Consider the following 24,926-nt stretch of genomic DNA (forward strand, 5'->3'; position numbering starts at 1 on the left):
TTTTGTCTGCCTTCCTCTTTGTTGGGATGCAAGAAGGCTTGATGTAGTAGTTGCTGGCAGTTGCATTTAATGTTATATTTAAACTTAAAGCCCATCTCGGCTCAGCTTATCAAATAGTAAAACTTGCTGTGTTGTCTTTGCCCGTTTATACTCTACTTGAGAGTTACATGTTCCTTCTGTTCATGTGTTTATGACAGAGTATCAGTTGTGTTGGAAGCTATGATTTTGTGCACGTCCTGGTGTACTATCCCCAGCTAAGGTGCTACAAGAAAGCTAAATCTGTCTTCTCAGAAGCTTGAAGTCCTCTGTTTTGTTCCCATGATCTTTGAATTAAATGTCCCTCTGAATTAGTTCAGCTTGCTAACAAACTCCACTCTCTTGGTAGTCCTTTATTTGGATTTTTTAGAAGTTCTTTTTGCATCTTCAGACAATGGTTTTAGTTTGTTTTACCCTTTTACATATTTAGACAGTGGGTTTAGTTTGTTTTACCCTTTAGCTTCCTCTTTGTTTATTGGGATTCTGTGAAACATATCTTCCCAAGAAAAATACTGGAAGCATACAGCAAATTGAAGACAATTGAAGGGTGAATGTGTGGCCGCTAAAATCCTTTCTTTTAAGCCATGCCTTTTGTATATCTGTTTTTACTGGTTATAGAGAGAATAGCTACAAGACAGAATTTGCCCTGAGAAAACACTGGTTCCTTTTTGTGCCTTGAGAATTTACTTCTAAGAATTAAATACAGTTTTTGCATGGGTTCAGATTACCGTATGCTTATCTCAGTATGAAACCTGCTAATATTAAGTGATTTTTTTTTTTTTTTTCTAACTTAACTATCTTGAGCTTGCATACGACTTTTGCATTATTACAAGTAATTTTGTCATTGGGTTAAACTGAATCTTATCTGTCAGATTTCATAATTTCAGAATTTTATCTTTGGGTTGCTTGAAGCTGACCTCTTTGTCCCAGTTTCAGAGGTCTGAAAGGACTGGTTCATTATCCTGCTCAAAACATCCAGCTTTGTGGCTTTTGAATGTAATTCCTAAAGGTTTTATGGAAATACGTTTTTAGGCTTTTTTTTTTTTCTTCTCTTAATTTTTTTTTTCTTTTTTCTTCCTAAGTGCTCACTTAATTTTCTCACATTCAAGACTATCAGTCTGGTATCTGTTTGTTGAAAGTACTGTAACTTAATACCTCCGTGCTTGTGTAAAATGTGTCTTGGCCAGGAGCGTGACCTTGGGAAGAAGTTTTGGATACTTAGTTATTTGAGACATCACATATGAATGATTCAGATTTAGTTTCTTATCAAATGGTGTTTTGCTTATTATGCCTAGCATCTTAAGACTAAAAAGGGAAGTAAACGTAACTCAAAGCTACATAAATGGAAATTGGCAGCTGGCAATGGTTTTGTACAATGGACCAGGTGTTTTAAAACGTTGTGGAAAGACAAGTTTGTGCCACTGGTCTACTTTAACTGCCGTATGTAAAGAGGTGAAAAAGGTGGTACCAACTGTTACTGTTACCTGTTCTTAGTGGAGTTTTATTTTGATAGTAGTTTGTTAAACACATGGGATGTGAACAGTCTTAATAATGGCCTTCTGGCTTCTTTGAGTAAGCACAAATCTGAAAGTATCCAACTTTCCATTAAACATGGGATTACCAAAATGCCAAATGGCTGGACAGGTTTAATGTGTAGACTGAATGCACACTAAGGGCATGCTCATGTGCTATAGTAATTACACAGAAACCAGTGGGTACTTCTTTGATAACAGCTTTAGAAATATGGTCATATATATTAAGTAGATGCAATTATTTTATTATACTAGCACACAGAGTGAAATATCAGATTATATATAATAATATAGTTGGAAAACGTTTTTACGTAGTTTGTGTCTTCCTAGGTCTTCATCCTCCAGGCCCTCCTTTAGCAAGACCTATTCTTCCTCGAGAAAGAGGGGTTGTGGATAGAGTTATTGAACATTTGGTTGGTGATGGTCCTCAAAACAGGTAAAATGTTGCTAAAGGAAATACCTAAACGCTTAAGAGATAGGAAGCTTCTTAACCTTTTTTCTTTTTAAGCTAGACACAGAGGTTAAAAAAATTGCAAGTTAATTTGTCTGAAGTTTTCATAGTGAAATGGCCCCTTCTCGGTGCTTTCACCTGAAATCTCTTTGTAGGAAGAATGGTAACATTTTGACAAAAGTAGCTTCCATTTTGGGTGGTATTACCTGTGTGATACAAAGAGAAAAATCTATGTTCAAGTGGGTGAATGAATTATATTTTGAGTTAAAAAATATCTTAGCACTTAATCTTTATTACCATTATAAATGCTTTCAGATTGCCTTCAGAACTCTCCAGACATATCAGAACTTCTAGGTTAACCATGGTTACTTTTCATGTTGTCTGTATTCTAGTGAAATCTAAACTTAATTTGAATGTTATTTTCTGACAGTGATAATATTAAAAATGTTGAACCATGAGGTTTAAATTATATAAGAATATATTGCTGTTTTAAAACCAACTTTAAAAACTATTATTTAATATACAGATTTAATTTGCTTTAAAGGATAATAATTTCACTGTGGAAGTTACCTTTTTAAGAGTAAATATCTAAGATATTAGTCAATATCTGAAGAAAAATGCATCTCACTTCAGTGTGTTATTACTTAAAGGTGTGTAATTACATCTTATTAATGTTTTCTAGGTATGCCCTTATATGCCAGCAATGTTTTTCTCACAATGGTATGGCTTTGAAGGAGGAGTTTGAATACATAGGTAAGAGCTATTATCTGGTAGACTCTTTAGTAGTTAGCTTTTGTTTCATAACTAACATATGTCATACTTCATTTTGGTTTCAGTTAAATACGTAACTGACACTGTGAAGTACCACTTCATACAGGAACAGTTTTATGGTAACTTACTACTCTGTGTCTGAAGATTAACTTCAAGACTTAGAAAAGTACTTTATTGCAACCTTCAGGCTAAGGATTTTATGTGTAGAAAACTATTCAGTAGAAATAAGCTTCTTCTAGTGCATCCCTGAGAATTGCTACTGGCTATGACTGGTTCTCAGAAGGGTTTTATACTGAGAAACTATCTGACATTGAAGTGTGCCTCTTTTACCAGAACTTAAACAAAATCTTGCTTTGGCAAGAAGGTCTTGGGGAGGTATTGGAAAAGGAGTGGGAACAAGCCCTAGGGGGCTATATGTGAATTTATGGCTGACAGTAACTTAAGACAGACATAGGTCTTTATTGAACACAGATGTTTTATTTTGTCTCCTTTCTATCACAAGTAGAAGGTAAGCCTGATGCTTAAGAAATGAGGAAATCTTAGATGAATGTTCTGTTTCATTTTGTTTTGCTTAATTTTATGAGTAAATATACAGCATTATAAGAATAAGCTGAACGTTTCCTATGGTACGTAGTCTGTATGTCATCATAGCTCAAGTGAGTTCACAATTCAACTGTGCAAGAAATTGACACTTCCCCCCTTGTCTTGGTTGAGGAAATACTTGTTTAACTATTAAGTGGTATCCAGTACTTCTCCAGAACAAAAAACTGCCTTTTCTTAATTAGGCACCACTGGAGCAGAAAGCAGAGTGAGACATACTTTGCAGAGTACATAGCATCCCTTTACTCAAAGGGTGAGGAAAGTGGTGTCTTAAGGGAAAAAAATTATCTGCCAACTTAATTCTTTTGTAGGAAAGAATAGAACACCACCATATGGCAACATCTTGTGGTACCGAATTGCATTATTTTGTTCATTGTGTTTGAATCTTTCACAGTGGTGGGCAGCACTCATAAGTGCAGCAGAGCTGAAAGTAAACAGGTTTTTAAGAACAAAATGTAGACTGAATTTAAAAATGGAGCTATATGGAACAGCTTGTGTAAATTTGATGGAGGTACTCTCATACTCAGTCACTTACCTAATTCTCTATTTTTAGTATTTTGAACAGTCAGAATATAGTGTAGGAGTAAAGATGAAATGTGAAATTAATTAGTGAGGCTACTTATTGGATGTGATTTTGTGTAGCATTTAGGTGTGCCTACTGCTTTTTCCTGAATCCTGCAAGGAAAACTAAACCTCAGGCTCCACGACTTCCAGACTTCAGTTTTGAAAAAAAGCAATCTACAGAATTGCGATCTGAAACTGAGCCTCTAGAACCTGGAGAGAAAAAGCCCCAGGAGACTCAACAGACAGAAGGTATGTGCTAATCTCATGAAGTCTGCTCTTTTTAAAATGTCTAATGAAATTCTCCCCTGTCATCTAGCTCCCTGTCTGGATAAGATTTTTTTTTTATAGGAATAAGAACAACTGAAGAACTTAAACACTGGAGCAGGCTTCCTAGAGAGGTGGTCAATGCCCCAAGCCTGTCAATGTTTGAGGCGTTTGGACAATACCCTTAATAACATGCTTTAACTTTTGGTCAGCCCTGAATTGGTCAGGCAGTTGGACCGGAACTGGATGATTGTTGCTGTCTCTTCTAACTGAAATAGTCTGGTCTATTCTATTCTGCCTTCATTATGTGTGTGGTTTGTATTTCTTTCAGTTTTTCTTGTCCCTGCTTCTAGCTTAGCTTGTTGATACTATTGTCTTCTGTCCTGAACCCTACAATTTCTTCATATTAGGCAATATGTTTAATGCAAATCATGGCATAATAAATAATTTTTCACTCTAAAGTTACAGATAAACAGATAGAAAATAGCACTATAGTAAATTATAGAAATAGTTAAGAAGGCAGTATGTCCTGAAGTGGTTAACTTTCACTGTATTCAACAGGTCATTTGATTGAGGTGTGTTGGAATTTCTGCCTTTGTTCCTTTTGCTGGTTTCCTCGGGGCAGGAAAATCTAGTAAAACTGCCTTGTTTAAAATCAGGGAGTTCAAAGAGAAACTGTCAATTTTAATTTAACATAGTTCCTTTTGAGGCATTTTATAGTCTGCAGATACAGTAGGCATCTGGTGTACAGCCAACAGGAAGATGCAGTGTTTTAAAAAACTCTAGAAATTCTAATTTCAAACCAGGGAATCTCCAGTTAGATATGCTATTGAGTACTTGATGGGATTTTACATTAGTTTAAACAGGGATCATGGGGTGAAGCTATTGAATAACGTCCAGCCCTGAGATTCAGGCTAGAAACACACCAATTGTGGGAAAGTGTCAGCATAACAGAAAGAAAGTTTCTGTTTGTTTATCTTTAACAGCGACTACAAAATGGCATTGGCCTTTACTTTCTGTCATGAGAAGGCTTCATGAGACGAGTAGGGAAGTCATATCTAACTGTAGCCATCTCTGGGTTTGGTCTGATGTGGGTGCATTATGGGGAAAACTTGGTTGGTTTCTTTTCCTGTGCTGTAGTGTGCTCTTACTTCACTGAAAATACTATTACTAACGTGAAAGTAAGACTGAAATCAGGTGCATGAAACTCAGATGATGCAAATATAATCTTTGCCCTCAAATGATCTAATAATCTTTTCAGTGAGTGGAGGATGGGTTAGTAGCTTCGCTACTTTTAAAGTTAGATGATTCTTGTAGAAAAGACTTAATTTATTACTGGGTCTTCTACCCTATCAGTTTGTCACTGTGCATTAACTGCATGCGACTTGCCATCTATTATGAGTGAGAAAATAGAATTTTCCGTAAATCAAATTTTCCATCAGTACCCTAATTTGAAACATAACTGCTCACAGGCAGTCAGGCTTTATTAATAAATGAACATATTCCGTGATCTTAAGTTTAAGTTGTGAAGCTATCATTGATGTATAGCTCTGAGGAAGGTTTTTGTTCACTGCAGTAATACAACTGCTGTCATAGCAAGAATAGAGAAAATCTTCACTTACAGATGTAGACAAACATTCACATCAGGAAACCAACTTCTCCACAACGTTGAGAACACAGGGAGATCCAGCTTTTATCTGTAACTCATTTAAACCCTAACTGTATAGCTCAAAGAATCTGCAAGCTAATGTGATACAGAAGTGCTATAAATATTTTTTTTTTTACCAGTCAGCTACTTTTACTAATGAGTAAAATGAGCTGAATCTCTGTATCAGTTGTGTGCTCACACAGTGAGAAGCATGTTACATGCAACTCCTGTGGATAAGAGATCTGAAGAATGGTTATGGGGAGTGCTGTTGGCAGTGAACCTTGGATTTTTCAGTCCTCTGGAAATGTGAAGTCATCAGCTGTCAATCCGATGCAGATTACTGGCACAGACGTCGTGCTTCTGTGTTCAGCAGACTAACTTGGGAAATTTTAATACCAGAATGAAGCAATATACTTCAGTTCTTTTCTTACCTTTTTCTTAAATGCTTGATCTTGAATTTTCTTTCATCAAAGGCTAATCAGTTCTTTTATGTACTTCTCTTAAAAGTATTAATGTTTGGATCATATTGCAAATACCAACAGGAAACACTTTTATCCGCTTGACCCCTGCCTATATTTGGAACTGTTATGCTGCATTCTTGATTCAGATGTTGTCTCCAGATTGAAGGAATTCCTTGACCATCTTGATGAAATATCTTATGATGATTTAATACTCTGTCGCTTTTACGGATGCTTGGAATATAACAACTGCTAGTATGTTTGAGAGGGACTTCCATTTAAAAGGCAGATGCAGAAACTTGGTTTGTTGTTCAACAGAAGGGTTTACAGTAATGCTGTCCTTCATAAATAATGCTGCTTCAAGTGAGTGCTAATTTTTTTTAGCTCAGCCAGAATTAGAGCTTGACTGTGCACAAATGTCATGGGTGGAGCAGGAACTTTACCTAGGAATAAAACTGGTAAATGGTAAAGGTCTAAGAAATAAGCTTGAGTATTTGTTCTGTTCAGAGTGGTCTGAGTTTAGTGGGTTATTTTTTTTTTATTTTATTTTTTTATTTATTTTTTATTTTTTTAAATTGACTGGAAGCATTTTCTGGTTCAGAGATTTGGCTTAACATCTTACCAAATATGCTCTGCTTTCATAGGACAGCATGAGCCTTCTATATTTTTTTGTAATCCATTATTTCTTTTCAAAGATGAGAGTTTCTGCCTACTGTGCTCTTTCCTTAGTTCAGATAATATAGCTAGAATACAATGATTTCTCAAGCAGACATGGGTCAACTCACCTTGAGTTTAATAACTTGTAAACAAGTTATTTTAGTTTAAAAATGTATTCTGTTTCCAGTGTACCACAGTTCAGTTTTGCTGAACAATTTAGCTTGCCTTTTTACTAGAAAATAAAGGGTACATGGAATCAAATGCTATGCTATTATCAGTTGTCTTTTTCAAAGGCTTCACAACAGCTTTCTGTGATATCAAAGCCAGGGACACAGACTACTGTGCAGCACATGTTCCTTAAAGATATTTCAGATACATGGCACTGTTTGAAAGTCTGTCCTAATGGGGAGCTGCAATAGTGAAGATAGCTTGTCTAAAAGGTCTTGAAAGTACAAGTAAAGTAGCTACATTTTAGTGCAATTATTTTATACCCTTTTTAATGAATTCCTGCATAACAGGAATTTTTATGAATTCCTGCATATCTTATACTTAATAGTGAAGCAGTATTGTGATTTTTCTGGTTACACAATGAAATATTCTCTGCAACAAGAAGAGGCATAGCTGACTCGTTACAATGTGCAGTATATATACTTTCTAAGTACTAAGCATTAAGCAGGAGTGTTGGCGGAAAAGAGGAACTGCTGTAGCCAGGAGCAGGTTTTTTAAAGTTGCATTGATACAGCTCTGAAATTTGCCTCAGGCCAACATAGGGCTGTTTGCTGTTGAGATCATGTATGTGTAGCTACATTAATCAGTTAAATTGTGGATTAAGTATTAATTATCAAGGACACATTTTCTTTTGTCATCTTTTAAAGTTTATGGTCAGAGCTTTCTCTTGTTAGCTACTGCTCTTACAATAACTTAAATAATGCAATATTGAGATCAAGCTGACTTTAGGCAAGCTTTCCATTAATCGTTGTATTTAAAATTGAATCAGTGCACGTGTTTAAGATTAGTTGTGTTTATAGTTGGAGTTAGTAGCACCACTTACTATGATTGCCCTGACTACTCTTTTAAAGGACCTACAATTTGATTCCTTATAACTTTGTCAGACTTATTATTAGACCAAAATTTTCCATGTAAGTTTTTGTTTTAGCCGTATGTTCTGGAGAGTTTCACTAAGTTTAATCAAGAGCAAGGTAAAGGGAAAAGTCATCTAATACCTGATAATTTTTTATTAGAGAAGCAGAATCTCCATACCTTTTAGAATACAAAAATGAAAGCAGCATCCTTCTCCTGTTCCTTTTAATATAGATGGTTAGAGCATGACTCAAGTTTTCTCCTTTCCATTAGAAGCTTTTACTAGTGGCTAATTGTCCCTGGCGCTGTCTTCAAACATGTTGTAGATATTTGGTATCCTCCTGATCAGACTGCATGAATAGTCTCTTTACCTTGATCAGACTAAGAACAAGTCAATTCTGCAGAATGCTAAGCATCATTCAGTTGAGGGCTGCAGGACTGAAACTCTTTAACTGAGTAATGGTTGAGCTATGCTACAAATGAGTTCTCTTCCTCACATCCTATACTTTCTTTGACTCCAGCCTGAACAGCAGCGTTAAAGAAGGAATGTAACTCAAGTGTGGAGGGATTGTAGCAGGAAAAGGCACAAACTTATTCATAGAATTTGAGGCTGAAGAAAAAAAAATGCAGAGATGAGACAGAAAGAAAACTGACAGTTTGGAGATAAAGATTGAGTACAGGCTGGGATGGGGTCAAGATGGAATTGAAGAGCAGGAAGAGAGAGTGGGATAGTCAGGAAAGAAACTGGGAACATTAATTTGCTTGGGCAGATGTATGAGGATTGACCATCTGACAGATGGCTCCAGAGAAATTTTGGAACAAGAAGACAGGGCAGGTGTTGAGCAGCCTGTGATTGAGAAAGCAGGGAAGGGAACTGAATCAGGAGATAAGTTGGCTGCAAACTTGCTAATATGGAAGATCAAGTTAAAGGAAGAAATAGAGAAGCTGGGCTGCACTGGGCAGTCTGAAGTGGAGCCTGGAACTAGCTAGATGGAGCTGTGGGTGGGAAGAGGGGTCTTGAGTTCTTGGTGACAGACCGCTGTTGTACCAGATCTGCTGAACAGGGGTGTGCACCAGATCTTGTCAGTTGTGACCGGAGATGCCAGAGCAATAGTTCTAAAACTTTCAGCCCTGCTTGAGTTCTCTGAATATCAGCCTAAAGTAGTCCCATTACTTTCAGACACCTAACATGTTTTGATAAATATGAAATTACAAACATCTGATAAAGTTAACATTTTTGAGCTGTAACTTTGCTTCAGTTTTGCAAACTGTTTGCCTTCATGGTATACATTAATGCTGTATAGCATTGACTAATACTAATCTATATATAATGACATCAGTAGTATAATTCTGCAGTACCTTTGTGTCATTTAGTGCAACACTTACAGTTTTTCGGTGCTTCAAAATATGACTGTCTCCTATTTCTCATGTGCTACTGAAATCCTGTTGTGAAGCTAGAAGTTACTTCTTTAGAGGTAGTACTTACAATGAATATTTATGGCTGGTCTTCATAATATGTCTATTAGCAAAGAAACTCCCATCCCAGAGAGGGAGTGAATATCCTGTATATCCTTTCTACAGTTCCTGTGGGAAGATTGAGAATACACAGTAATTTGCATTGACTGTTTAGAGATGTGAGAACTAGATTATTCTATTTTTTCCTGGTTATCTGTCTCTTTGTGTTTAAACTAGTTTCCACCAAATATAACGTGTAGGTTCTGTGTACAGATTGAACTCTTACAGAAAAAGCTATACAATTGGTAAAACTTTGGTTACCAAGGACAAGGAAGCTGAATTACCATCATGTCTTGTTTCTGATCCTGTTTCACATTAATGAACAAGATTAAAAAGATTCTGTTGAGGGTGAACATAGACAAATAATACATAATATTTTCATAGTGGGATTTGAACTCTTCCATAGTATTTTCATTTTTCTCAAACTTTACAGACTTTACCTGTGACCTACTTGTTAGAAAAATAAAATAGTTCTTAGCAGTTGAGAACTTCTTGCATTGACTAGTCAAAACCTGTGTGTGATTGCAAAGTGTTGTTATGTTTGCTTTTTAAAAATATTAGCTACCTTTTCATTTCTGGAAATGGTTATTTCATCACTTTTCTTTTCATAGAATCTGAGAAAGACACGGCCCAGATCGTTGGGACAAATGAGACAGATGGTAAAGCACCAAGTCCTGAGAAGCTAAATGATAAGCTAGCTGAAGAAGTTGAAAAAGAAGAAGCAGAAAACGTTTCAACAAGTGAAGACGCTATTTCAGAGTCTATTTCAGTTGAACAAAGTGAAGAATCTTTAATGAAAGCAGATTAAAGTACTTCAAGTGCCTTCTGTAGCTAGTTTTTAGCTTTGTTCATGCCTGTTGTTACTATTCAGGTGAGCTTTTTTTAATGGTACAACTTAAAAATCTCACTTGAGCTTAAAATGCCTCAACTGCCACATTATGTCAAAGCTATGTGTAAAAATGGGTGTTGTAAATTAAGCATGTGTCTTTAAGTTAACACAGAATGTATAGGTTAACAGAATGTATAGGTGGTTCAAGTCTAACAGTTGTAGCTGTCGTTCAGTTTGCATATTTAGAAACTTAAAAATATAAGCTTTGCTAAGGGTGACCTATAATTTTACATCTCTTTAGCTGTCACACATAAAGAAAAATTACTGGCAGCAACTGACCTAGCAAGTTTGGTCTAGTGAACTTAAGGTACTTTTTAATGCTTCCCTGTTAAATGAATTGAGTACACTTTGAATACACAGATGTTTACAAGCTAAAGTATCATCCGACGTTTGACTTAGGCTTATGGAAGTGTCATTACAGTGGTGTTAATGTTATTCATTGTCTAACTTTTTGAGAGAATTCAGTTAAATGGCACTCAGATAAATGGCATCTGCTTTGGTATTTGCATTGCAGATGAACCAGAGGCACATACATACAAAACTGTTTTGTGTTTACATAAAATATAGAAAGTCTCTGCACTCGATTGTACTTGAATACAAAGCACTATTTATATCTGTATAATAATGACAAGATATAAGTGAATTTTGTGCCTTTGTGTATTTTGTTAAAGGAAAATAAAGACCTCTAGCAGCAATACTTGATTTGTGATTCCTGAAACTGAAGAGAATTTTTGTTCTGCTGTATGCAGCTATTCTACAGTTACTTTATGGAAGTTCAGAAGGAATATGACACCTTAAAAGGAGTGTGTCTATATGTAGCTAAGGTGCCCTTGACAGAATAGAAGTAGATCCCTGATCAATAGAAGTGTATATGCGTTTGCCAAAAGACTTTCCTAACTGTGCCTAAAGTCTGTTGATACAATTTATTTTAAAAATTACAATGAATATTTGCTGCTGGATTACTGAAACTCTACTTTTTTTATTGTATAGCTCTTGAAGCTAAGGATACTTGTTATACGTTTCCTGTTAAATATAACGGTTGGGAACTTGGACTAGAATTTTTCTGGTGCCTGGGAGTAAGGTACCACCAGCAACTGATTTTAGAGTGTAAAGGCAGCAAAAAGCTAAATTTTAGTAGCTCAAAAGCCCTCTACAAGAAAAACGTTTATAAATGTTACCTTAGTATCCATGTCCTTATATGAGATGTAATTATTATGTGAACAGCAATGATTAATTTTCTTTTCCAAATATATGCTTTATTTTCTGATTCTTTGGGGTTAGCTAAGCTCCACCCTTACATCAGTCAGAATAAAGTTTGGTCTGTATTTAGATAAATGAGGAAATTTTTTTCTGGTTCACTAACTAAATTGCAATTCATATTTTAATTAGTATTCTTAATAGACAGAATGTAGACATGTGATTAAAGGAGTGCTGTAGGTGTTTGGCTGTATTTATATAAACAATTAGTAAAAACAGGTAACCATCATATGCATGACTATCTTAGTTGGGATCACAAAGAAAATGGTCCCTTTTCCAAACATGCCTTATGGTATGAGAAAAGTATTGGGTACGAAATGATAGGGGAATGCATTCTTTAAGAGAATGTATTTTATATTCCAGAATTTCTTTAAAATAGAAATAACTTTGCCTGAAAGGAAACAAGCTTATTTATTATTTTGTAAGACTTTCAGATGTTAATCTCTACACTACATTTTGTACCTCAAAAATTTATCTGTTTAAAGGCTGATTTATTTGGAGAGGGGGAAAAAAAAAAATCACATAATACTTCAGTAATTCAGCACATTAAGTTGTTGGATATACTTATGCTATAAACACTAAAATAAAGTAAAATTTGTCATGGTCCCTCATATGGGATATGAATGCGTGAATTACTGTCACTTCAGAAGTTAAGATTACTCTAGGCCCATGTATTATTTCCTTTTAAAAATTTGTATCTTAAGTTTCAGGCTTTTTGTAGAATAATTCTAGGTCCTTCCCTTGACAAGCAACCACTGAGCTGTAATGCATATATCTGTTGAATTGATTGAGGAAATAATATGTTGATATTGGAGTTATATATTAAATTTTTTTCATTAGCCTGGAAGATGTCTATTTTCAGATGTCATGCTTTTGTAAAGGAAACTGATGCTTCTTAGGTTGTTGGGAATCTGAATTTTTTTTTTAAAAAGGAGGCTCAGTATCTGATATGGGGTGGGGGGTTGGGAAGTGTTATTTCTCACAACACTCTTAAATGTGACATTAGCAACTTGCCACAGGAATGACTGATACTTTCTGTTTAATGTGTCACTGAAGGGTCAAATAGGGGCAGTCAACCTGATGTGAAAGCAAATACTTGTTAAAATGTGAAAACCTAGCTGTGAGACCTAAAACTACTTGGAATTTTTGAGGAGGGGAAGAATAAATGAGTTTTAAGCACATGGTAGAGTTTTCCTAAAAGATTTTAATACTAAAAAAAGTCATTCCCATTAATTGTTTCAGAAGGCTTGAAAAAGATGTTTAGAATGTCCTGGTATTTTGGTAGATAAAGATCTATTTTTATCTTTCTAATTTTTCAGTGTTTTAAAGTGGCTATAGGAAATGAGGGTAGAGGGTTAATTAATCTGTAAGTGATTTCAGGCTCAGGGAGATGCATATGATAGTAATAGACGCTGGGCTTTCCTCAATTTACAGTAAGCATTCACATGTTACTCCTGCCAAGTATGTGTGCCCCAGTACTGATAACCATGTGAGAAGAGGATTCTGTTTCTGCAGCAGTTGCTTCTTGACTTCTGTCTACTGCAAGTGTGGTAATAGTGAAAGATGCCTCTCCAACAGGAACTAGATCAAAATCCAAAAATACCTGTCAGTGAACAGCAGTAGCTGCACTTAAGCATGTCTCTGTAACAACAAAAAACTTGTAAGTAGGAGTGTGTGGAGCAAAAAAAGTATGGACTGACTTTCAAATGATGAGGAGATGGAAGAAAGCAGTGGGGAAAAATATAACAAATACTATGGTTCCATGTTTTGTTGTCTTCCGACTTCCTAGTAGGTACTTGAATCTTAATTTTTTCAAAAGTACCTGAAAGCCTAGTCCTAAGAAAATGTCACTTCTGAGAGATGTTATACAAGCCCCCTTTCTTCCTGTGGCCTGGATGAAAAGCAAAATTGAGTGGGGTAGTAAAGTAATACTTGGCAAGCTTGTTGGTGCTGTGTTTTTATTGCTTCTGAAATATTGTGAGTAATTGCAGAGACCTCCTTTTATTCAAACATAGTTTATATATTAGGGAGGAATTATCTGGGCTATGTAAAATCTGTCTTGAAAGACAAATGAGTGTTCTAGTTCTAAATAAATTGAAATGAGTCAGTTGGTCAAATTTAAGTTTTACTAAGATGCCTACAGAACAGGGAAATGAGGGAATGCTACTTCAAATTCTAAGACTTATGCTAAAGGAAAACACAATTAATTACCCTTGGACATTTTGACAGAAGTAGATCATTTAGTGGAACATTTGTGTGAAGATGGTTTGTGTCAAGGAAGGTGTTCAGCTTACACACAGGAAAAGCAGAAGCTCACAAGGAAAGGCAAAAAAAGATCATGTGGAAGCTGGCAATTTATGGACTGGTCTAGAGGTTATCAAAATCATTTACCTAGGAGTGTGTATGGTTGCCTTGAAGTCAAAAACAAGAAGGTTGAACCCCATGTGGTGCATAAGTAGAAGCCAATGGATCTAAAGAAAAGAATGACAATGAAACAGATTAGGGAGTGGAGGGGAAGGGAGAGTGGTTTTGTCTGTCAGAACAAGGTCTTAATCAAGACATGAAGAAGAGCTTGAAAAGATTTTGCAGAAAAAGTAGCAGTGTTTGGCTATTACTACGTGGCAGTACACACCCCAGATTAATATCGTGTTCTTATGTCAGAAATAATAAGCAATTGAGAATGAATCATTGGATAAACTTGTTTGCTTTTTATAATTAATTTATTTAAACAAAAAAACTTAAATTATTTTATATTATTTTACTAGGATTAGTGAAACTGTAGCAGTATTTAATTTTTATAACCTTATTAACCTTCAAAGGCTAGGAGAAACACTTCTCTGGTGCATGGTTCTGAACTTAGCAATATTTATGCACTTGTGGATCTGTCATGATGGATGAGTGAGTAGGCTAGAGGAAACTTCATTATTCAATAGTTGTCTGCTATTAAAAACTTCAAAAGTCTTGATTTTTATAAAGTCTGAACATTTTCAGTACAAGAGTACTTGGATATAAAGGAAGTTCTAAATAAGCTGCTGTGGGAGTGAGGTTTTGTTAGGTCTGCCACAATGAGGAAGACTGTGCATGGGGTAAGGAATGACCTCTCTGTGAATGCTTCACTAGATCAACCAACTTGAAGATTCATTTTGCATCTTTGTTGGCAAATAATCATTTGACTAGTTCACTGAGTGTTCTCAAGCAAAATCTTTAGACCCTTATTTCCTTGCATGTCTCGTGGATTGTTTTTTTTTGCCTAATATCTCTTAAGATGTTCTTTCCTGTCCAATCACATGGTTAAAAGTGCCTCAAAACTCAGCACCATACCTTTCAGTTACTTTTGAATTGATAAATACAAACCTGACCAGATTTCCGGTGTAGCAAGCCTCTGAAGTCTCACATATATGTTTGTAGTGTATAGGAGACTCTATAGAAGACACATCCCTAATACAAGCTAATTTAAAACAAGGTTACAAATACCTCAAGTCCATAAACACTAAGAGGAAAGTAAGTTTTCGGTGAATAAACTCAGACTAGAAGTTTGAAAGTTCTGAATAATTTGTACAGATAGGCTTGCAGGTGTTTAAAATGGAGTTTGAGAACGACAGGGCAATAGGAGATTACTCTGTGACCAATGGATTCTTTCTGATGGTGTGCACCTTCCCTGTTTTTGCTTAGGAATGTATTAAATGACAGGATTTGTGTGACAGTTTATGGAGGAGATTTTTGGCTGTTGACAAAGTTTTGATTCACTAAGAGGAAATTGTTTCTGAAACTGTTAATTACTGATCTGTGGCAGTGCTCTTGCAGTTAGCGGTCTTTAGGCAGAGTTCACACATCTCAAGTTTGTGGAGAATGATGAAGGTGAGGAATTACAACTGTCTCTTCTAATGCTAATGTTTGTAGGAGGCTGATTGGCATAGGGCTGTTGACTTCCAGGTCTTGGTGCATTGTAGCACCAAAGCTTCTGGAAGAGAACAAACCGAACTTCCATCAGAAGTGTGCCATACTTGAGATTGTATTTGGTAGTCTGAAATTAAGTGTACTTCACACTCTGGATTCTGACTCTTTGGAGGAAAGGAATGGTATACTGAGTAGGTGGGAATTTCTTAACACTTGCTCTTTACAAATAGAATAAGTTATAATAGCATATGACAGTAGGAACCGCTACTCTCCAGCATATTAAAAAAAAAAAAAAAAAAAAAGAAAAGTAATTTGAGTTGTCCCTTAAGATTGTGAGTCTCAAGGAATTTGTCTTCACCATAGGTTTTGATTTGTGAACCTCTCTGGGGTCCTGTCAGGTCACGTTCAATCTTTTCTCTGCAAGAATAAGACCTAGAGAGGTGTATGACGGGCAGGATAGAGAGAAGGGTTTTAAAATGAAACATTGATTATACAATAATTTGCTCCCAAACCATGGGGTTTTGAGATTAAAACACACACTTCTAAGATTCTTGATAGATTATCCAACTTGTCAACAGTGCAAAATCTAAAGTACTGAATCATAATATAACCCTTTCAAGGTTGCATAAAATCAATTTGATCATGTCTTAATTTTGCATAGAAGGGGAGGCTCCTGACAGATTCTTGTAATACTGGTTATTTCTTACTGTAGTTACTGTGGGAATAAACCTACTTCAGGATTGCCTCTGTATGTACCTAGTGTTGTACTGCTTGGTTTCTCAGTAAGCAAATACTAATGTTTTTCAGAAGGGTTCCCTAAGCCTTTGCCATTGTGAAATCATGTATTCTTCTTTTATTGTGTGACAAAAATAATTTGCAAAAGGGAGATTGCAACTGCCAGAGAGAAACACATGCAGCAAAATCCTGGAATAATCAGATATAGGAGAAAACAAGGGGTGCAGATACTGGACATCTGGCAATTTTGGGTGTTCAATTTGTAAATTCAAATTCATCTCTAAATTTGTAACTTATATTGAAATAATAATTCTTTCTTTCTCTCTCTCTCTCCATTCTGCTACCTAAATGAAAATAGAGATGCTGGATTTGTAGAAAACTCAAGCAACAAAGACCTTCCAGCTCTCCCGAAATGGTCTGCTCTCTAATTCCTTGCATCACTTCAAGGAGTTCTACTCAGTTGACGAAACTTAATTTTGACTTGTTCAGCACACAAAGAACAGCATTTTACAAAAACACCAAGAAAATTCATTTTAAGAAAACTATTTTAAATGATGTGAAAGAAGAAGAATAGAAGATACTTTCACATAGAAGAAATGTGAAAGTTGGTATTTCTTAAGGAATGTTTGAACTTGTATTTTTTTGTATATTGAGTTTTTATTTAAACAGGAGATCCTGTATACTTCTAGTTTAAGTTCTTATTGTTCTAATAGCCTTGTTGCATTTGTAAAGGATATGTGTGTTTATGTACTATAAATAGTATCTTTAATCAGAAGTATAATTTTATCCTGGCTGTGGCCTTCACCAGTAGTTATATCACCTGCAGTTGAAACTCCATTAAAATCAATGGCAAAGACATTAGTTAGTGTGAATTCTTAGGTTCTAATAGAGTTCATGAAATGTCTGTCTTGTCTTTTCTGCTTGTGATTGAGAAAATATTTGAACTTGTGCTCCCCTTTTGAAATTTAGTATTTTACCAAATGAAGCAAATATAAAGGAGTATGAAATTAAATTATATAGCTTGTTATTTGAATATATGCTGCCTTTACTGTGTATGTAACTTTTTGAGGAAAAAGCTGATTCTGAAAAAGCTATTGAATATTCATCTGATTATGATGATGGCCGGGATGAGTCAGATTGCTCTTTGCATAGTAGTGATTTATGGTTTTAAGGTCATAATTCTGTTTAGTAGTTCATTCTGTGCTGGCTGCACTCAAATCAACTTGGGTTTCATAGATTTATCATTACTTTTTTTTTTGAAGGACCTCATATGTTATCAAAACAAAGATGAGGGTGCCCCTGCTTTTCTGTGCAGCCCCCATCCCCCAATTGGACTGGCATATGTAGGAAAAGAAAGTTGTTCAAGGTTGAGTAGGTTCTGATAAGACCCATTTATCTGTGTTCCAAGCAATTGTGAGAACTCCTGGCTCATGGCATGAGCAGCCAGCTACCCACCCTCAAAGGTCAGGCTGGCATACGACTACAGCATTTTGTGTGCGCAGTGAAGTAGAGGCATGGAAAACCTTCCTTCACTCAGTATAAAAAAATTGTGTGTCAGCTTCAGAGTGGACTGTGAGCTTGTGAGGATGCTGATTTTTGCCTGGTGTGGTAGACATACACATTTCAGGGTGTGTATTACAGGTTTTATTGTATCTAAATGGTGATTTATGTCCTTATTCCTGCATTATTGTCCACAAGGTACTGCCCAGTGTCACAGGCCTGTATTACTTAATTTTTCCAGACTGTTTCATTTTCATTAGTACAGCTGCTTTAGGTTGTGATTGGTGTCCTGCACCTCATTGATAATCTAAGAGAGTATTAGATGCACAGAAGTGACACCTAACCCTGTCAGTCTGCCTTGATTGACCCCTCAGCTTCCAAAACATGGGTTCATTTTTTTAAAAACACAAGTTAGCGCAACATCCATTTTCACACACATTCTGGGCAGTTTAAAGGTTGGTCGGAATCGAATATTACTCTTTCAAATTTGATAATGTATGAGTACAGAACTGTGACCTTTGATACATAGTAATACATCAACATGACGTGAGCAGTAAGTGCAGCAATTACCTTTACTACGCTTGAGATTGTGTTTTAGTTCTCATCTTGTAAGCAATTATTTCAGGAAAAAAAGGATGCCTCCGAGTTAAATATATTTTGCAAATAGTGTAAATGCAGAAATTAATCTTTAGGGACTTTTTGATTTACAGGTGAATGTTTTCAAATGAATCTTGGCTTTTAAATTAACAGTGGTTCAGTGGTAGAAAGGAGTCTTGTGCCATTGGCTTCTGTTACGATACTTCTTTCTGGGAGCATTTCTTTAACCCTTTTTGTTGTGTTCTAATGTAATCTAAGTTTCATATCCTGATTTATGGCTAAAGCCTGATCCTGCATGCAGCTGATGTATCACTGTTCATGTTGCTCCCATGATGATACTTGTAAGAGTCTGTTACATGCATGATAATAATGCAAGTTTCACAGAATCACAGAATGTTAGGGGACCTCGAAAGATCATCTAGTCCAATCCCCCTGCTGGAGCAGGAACCTAAATGAGATCACACAGGAAGGCGTCCAGGCGGGTCTTGAATGTCTCCAGAGAAGGAGACTCCACAACCTCCCTGAGCAGCCTGTTCCAGTGCTCTGTCACCCTCACTGTAAAGAAGTTTCTTCTGAAGTTTAAGCGGAACCTCCTGTGTTCCAGCTTGCACCCATTGCCCCTTGTCCTACCATTGGACATCACTGAGAAGAGCCTGGCTCCATCCTCATGACATTCGCCCTTAACATATTTATAAACATTAATGAGGTCTCCCCTCAGTCTCCTCTTCTCCAAGCTAAAGAGACCCAGCTCCCTCAGCCTTTCCTCATAAGGGAGATGCTCCACTCCCTTAATCATCTTTGTGGCTCTGTGCTGGACTCTCTCAAGCAGTTCCCTGTCCTTCTTGAACTGTGGGGCCCCATGCTTTTAAGTGCCTTTCAGAATATACGAGAGTATCTCATACCTGCACCATGTATTGATTTAAAAGGCTGTTTTAGCTGCTCCAGCAATGTTTCATCTTTTTCCTGAGCAGATCAAGATACATTTGATTTAGTTTCCAAGCCTTCTTCCTCACCTGTTATTATAAATTATATGGGTAATGATAGTGCACAACCACTATCTGTAGGTGCTATGAAAACACAAATCAGTACTCCTTGCCAAAGAGCATAAAACCTTGAGAGGACTGATAGCAATTGTGACTTCTGTTCTGTGGACTAAAAATCAGAATAAAATTACTGTGTCGTTCTGAGCAAACAATTGAGTAACCATTGAATAGTGACTTTCTATCAATGCTGTCTGTCACAGTCAAAACTCAAAGGAATAACTTGAAATAGAACTTCTTGTTCTTCTAAAATATCTGCTTCCTCAGCAGCTGGGTGCTGAGCAGGGTCGGAGTGATGGAGTTAGGCACTGAACTTTAATTCAGGAGCTGGGAAAATGCTTGTTTTGTTTTTATTGAGGTGAAATCAACACGTTTTTGAATGGTTTTCTTTAGGCTGTCAAAAATCTGAACCCCTAGTCCCCAGTAATGTTTGGCTGTACTGGGATCATGGTGCAGGAGGCAGGTGAGCCATGTTACTGATGTGGGATGGGGACTGAATGGAACCCATCTCTCTCAAAGCTGCCATGAGATGAAAGTTGAGTGCTTTCTCTAGAGTAGCTTTCTCTTTCAGACTCCTGGCTGTGGAGATTGCTTGCTTGCTGTACGTATGCACTACTTGTAGATTGATAATAAGCCTAAAAACTTTGGTGATTAAAGTTTCATCAAAATGAAAGGGTCTGTCTAACAGATTTTCTCACTACTTTTCTAGCAACAGTTAGAAAATTCTTGACTTTCTGTGCTGTAATTTATTCTCTGAGGAAAAGCAAAACAAATACATTGGATCATCACATAAATTACTCCTAATCAAGCTCTTGGCCATACAAACTATTTTGCAAAGCCACAAGGAAGGCACTGCCTGGGGAAATTGTGCAAACATGCTTTTGTGCTGTTCCATGTTGGTTTCAACTTATGCTACATAAGGGCCTTTGGGCCCTTAAGCACTCAAAATAAAAAAAAACCCTCAAACTTTTTTGCATATTTTCATTAAATTTTCAATATTAACAGTACTAACTTAGTTTGGAAAAAATACCCAACCTACTTCTGTGCAGTATTTCCCATTAAAAAATGGAAATAGTGTGTATACGGAAATTTTGAGTCTATGCTGCTGACTTAGCAGATGAAGGTGGTTACAACAGCTCAGTGTGGAAGATTGTTTTTCAACTAGGACTCTGTGTTTGTAGGAAGTTCCTTATGGATGGGCTATGGATAGGATGCCCTTGTGCAGGTAGTTGACTGCATTCGTTGCTGGGCTACAAGTAACAGTAGCAAAAAAATGGCAACTGCTGTGTCATTGCATGTCAGTATTTGTTAATTGTTGTTTGCTCATGCTGAATTTATTACTTCTGGAAACAATTTAGGCATCTTTAGTTCCTGTCTGTATCATATATTATTATCAGTTTTTTAAAGAACTGACAACACTGGTATTTCCCAACAGTAGAATCCCTCTTGTAGTATCTGGAAAATATTTCCTTTCTATCATATTTTAGAGAGGTGAGTGAAGGCAATATTTTTTCCACCATTTCTACTACAGCAATATGACTAGGAGTATTTATTTTTTAAAAATGCTAGGACTTCTGTTTGTTTCAGCTCTTCGGCTACAGCTATGTGTTGCTGGGGCTTTTTTAAAGAGATGGTGAATGACAGCCTGGTTGCAGAATGTATTTTCTTTTTAAGGCTTACCTTAAAATGTACCAGTTTGCAATAGTGAAATCCTCCTGGAAGAAGTTTGTTAGATTATTGAATAAAGGTAGGCAGCTGAAATTTAGAGACACTTCCTGGAGAGTACTTGACTAAGACTGTGTGCAACTTCTCGTGAGTACTCCTGATATAAGGTGTTATGTTAATCTAGTCATGAAATCTGATATATCTGATTTTTAAATCAGATTGTGTTATGAGTAAGTGTAATGGTTCTGAGAGCTTGAATATTGTTAGCCGTTGTGAACAGTACTAAAGGAGTCTCAGGATGTATGATGTGATAGATGCAATTTTGTTTGATTTTTTTTTTTTTCCAAGGCCAATTTAATTTTGATTTATTTGCCTCATTAACCCAAGGATTCAGAAAATTGAATGCCACCTGAGTGAGGTATTATTAGCACTAGTGAAATATCTTCAAAATCGCTCCATGCTTATAAATTGGTCTTTTGAAAACATTTTAAAGGCATAATGATACTGTAGTGAAAATGTACAGCATCATTTAAAAATTGCAAAATGCTTATTTGATTTCTGAAATAAGACTTGGTCACCTGACTTAAATGTATACTGATCTATTATTTATGCTTTGAAAATAGAGCTGATAAAAAGCATAAGTGTTCTTAATACTCTATTTTGTCATATCTAGCTAAAAAGATTGAAATCCAGAGAAACAATTTTCTGAAGAAATGAAATAGTATGCCCTCCTGAACCCCTGGGGAAAATAGCCTCTCTGTTTGCTCAGAATATGAAGCAGTAAAACAGTATAAGTAAAACAGACAGCCCATGTCACATTCCTATTTGTACAGTCTGGAATGATGTTTTAAAAACATTTTCTAGTTATTTTTGATAAATAAATGGTGCAAATAACATCTGCAAACCAACCCTGCTGATGTAAGATTTTTCAGATCAGATTTGTTTGTCAGTGAAAGTCAGAAAATTGCTTTGCAAAACTAAAGTTGTATAACTCCCCAAAATATGCATAATAAATGTACAAGAATATATCTTGCTCTCCTTTTGCCTTCCCTCAAAGAAACTAATGCTGATCCTCCATTATTGTTGCTTCTGGGCTCAGAAGGGCTCTTCATAAAATTATTAAGCATCCAAAAGCTCAGTTGCTAAACACTGATGTGCTTGTAAGATGTAGAATAGATGAATACTCAAGTTGATAGCAGGACATCCAGCTACCCTTTCGGATCAGTGTATCCTGGTTAAAGCCTTGAGATTTCTGGAACCCTGAGCCATTAGTGTCCCAATGAAAACTAAGCTTAAGAGTTATAGGAGCCTTCTACAAGTGATGCACCTATGGTCAGGGGGCAGAAAGGAAGTAAGTGTGTTGTCTGGCTGTTGCTTTCTGCAGGTTCCGCCAAAGGCTGGCACACTGAGGAGGAAGGGAAGTTCCTCCAAATCTTGCGGCTTCCAGAAGCACACTCTTCAGTGTAAGGATGCTGATGCCACTCTTAATTTCCTTCACTGACATAAAAGCTGAGATGGGAAAAAAAATTCCTTGGGCAGCAGGGTTGAGAAGTCTGATGCCGCAGGTCTACAAATGCCCTGTTGCCCAAGACTGGCCAAGGATGCTTGTGCCTGTACGTCTCCCAAACATTGCTTGTCAAGGAGTGGGCTTTCAGCTGCATTTGAGGAATGTATGTCTCCAAGGCTCTCTTGTTATTCTTTGGACTTCTGTTCTCCACAGGATTGGTTAAAACCAACTATAATGATATTTTTGTAAGGGTTCTCAGTTAATGGACTCCATCTCAGGCTAAATTCTGTGATACATCTGCAGAGTACAAAACACATGTATTTTGTAAATATATATGTGTTTAATAGTGACCCAAAAAAATCTGTTTTTACTGAATGAAAAAATACTGGGGGGGAGGGACCAGGAAAAAAAGAATGAGGCACCAAAAAAACCTCAACCAGTCTTTGGGCTACTTCCCCCCAGGTAGGGGGAACATGATGAATATAGATATCTGTGGTTCTTCTCCTGGAAGCACTTCATGATGGGGCAGGCTGACCTCTGGGATTTGAACTGACTGTTGCAGAACATGTCACTCTTCTATCACAGGCAGGAGCTTGGCCATACTAAATAGTCAAGTTCCTGTTATGTTTAATAAAGAGTTAATAAGACATCTACAAGATAAATTGTACTAGAAAGGTGATATGCCCTCTTAGAAGCCAGAGAAGTATTAACTCTGTAGGCCAAAACAGTACTAAGACTTGATTAATTTATTTGTCTATTAATAATAGATATAAACTCTGATGTACAGTCTGACCTATACTTAATCCCAGATCTCCTTGATGGCTCAAGTAACGTGCAGAGGAACTACAAATGGTTAAAGAGCTGAGTAGCAGTGAAGAATCTGCAAAGGGTTTTTGGTAGGTCTTATTTGCTAGTAACCTGTCAAAAGTAATTACATCTTCCATTTATTGGCATTTATTCCTACCCACCCTTAGCCTACTCACTGGGGGAGCAGAGTGGAAAAAGAGAGAAGGCCTTGAGTCTGGTCAAGCACTGTTCAACATCAACCAAAATATTGCTGGGTTATCAATGCTGTTTTAGCTACAAATCCAGAACACAGCACTAGACAGGCTGCTATGGAAAAAATTAACCCCATCCCTGCCAGACCCAAAACATACAGGCAGTTTTGAATTAATTTCGGTACTCTCAAGAGGTTAAATATGGAGACAGCATTTGACTGGAGAAGGTGGTTGTTGTCCATAGTTTCAAGTCAGCTGGCAAGCTTCTATTAGGAGAAAAAATATCATCTGTGTAAAACTTACTGCAGAGAGGATCTTGGCCAAGAAATCACAGGAAGCTCTGGGAAACGCGGTTACTGGAGGAAGAAACTCTCATATGTCAACAATTACATGGTATTTGTGATGGTTATTCTGGTATGAGAAAGCAGACAAAGATAAGTTTCTTGCTTATCTTGCAGTGGGAAAGTGCAGGGCTTGACTCTTGTGCTGCACTTCACATAACTAATTACTGCTTTTTGTTGGAACATTTAAACAAAAACAAACGAGCAAGAAAATCTCTGAAGACTGTTTGGAGCAAAATGAATGCTGTGCCAGACTCGGACTTCTCTGCACTATGGAGACCTCCAATGCCCATCTGTGCAAGGTGGAACACATCTGAGGAGGCTGTGAGCTACCAAGGGCAGTTACTGCTGCCAGTGTTGCCTCAGCAGCATGAAATTAAAAACTCCCAAGAGGAGTGTGTGCCAATTTTGACTCCTGATGCTTGGCCAGTGCCTGGTTCCAGGCTATCATGTCTCCTCTCTTTGCAGTATTGTGCTGCAGTGGGTGGGTCTTTATGAACTGCAGCATAGGAATACTTATAAATAGTGCTTTGAAATGGCAGGAGCTGTCTTTAGCTCTTAAGAGTGGACAGCTGAGAGCTGTAAGCACACCAGACTTGCTTGTTGCACACCACTTGTGCCCTGTTTGTAGCAGAGGTAGCCCATCCCCTACCATCTGGGAGTCCTCTTCTGGAGCAAGTGGCTGAGGCTGGTGCTGAGCGAGTGCTGGTGTGGTTAACTCCAAAGGCTTGTTCCTTTAGGTTTCCCTTGGTTTCGGCCTGGGCTTAAACAATGAGAGTGCCTAAACAAATTGATGCCTCCTTCCTGCTCACCTCAATCTTGAGTAACAAATGTGTTGGGAGTGGAATCAAAATGTAATCTGATCCAAGAGATGTGGGCAATACTGTGTGTGCTAATAGGTGGCAAGTCCTGCAACACGGAAAA

The 24,926-nt window shown here is 36.9% G+C and overlaps 1 protein-coding gene across 1 annotated transcript; it reads left to right on the forward strand.

Moving 5' to 3' along the window:
• Nucleotides 1-1,898: 1,898 nt before the first annotated feature.
• LOC104526001 (endoplasmic reticulum junction formation protein lunapark-like) lies at nucleotides 1,899-11,078 on the forward strand (the record flags this gene model as incomplete). The annotated part of the gene is made up of 4 exons (XM_010169319.2): nucleotides 1,899-2,004; nucleotides 2,702-2,772; nucleotides 4,033-4,203; nucleotides 10,188-11,078. Coding segments are annotated over 4 exons (545 nt in total), but the record flags the coding sequence as incomplete, so codon positions are not given.
• Between the last annotated feature and the right edge of the window lie 13,848 nt (nucleotides 11,079-24,926).

This window comes from Antrostomus carolinensis, unplaced genomic scaffold (assembly GCF_000700745.2).
Source record: "Antrostomus carolinensis isolate BGI_N321 unplaced genomic scaffold, ASM70074v2 scaffold5866, whole genome shotgun sequence".
Taxonomy (NCBI): Eukaryota; Metazoa; Chordata; class Aves; order Caprimulgiformes; family Caprimulgidae; genus Antrostomus; species Antrostomus carolinensis.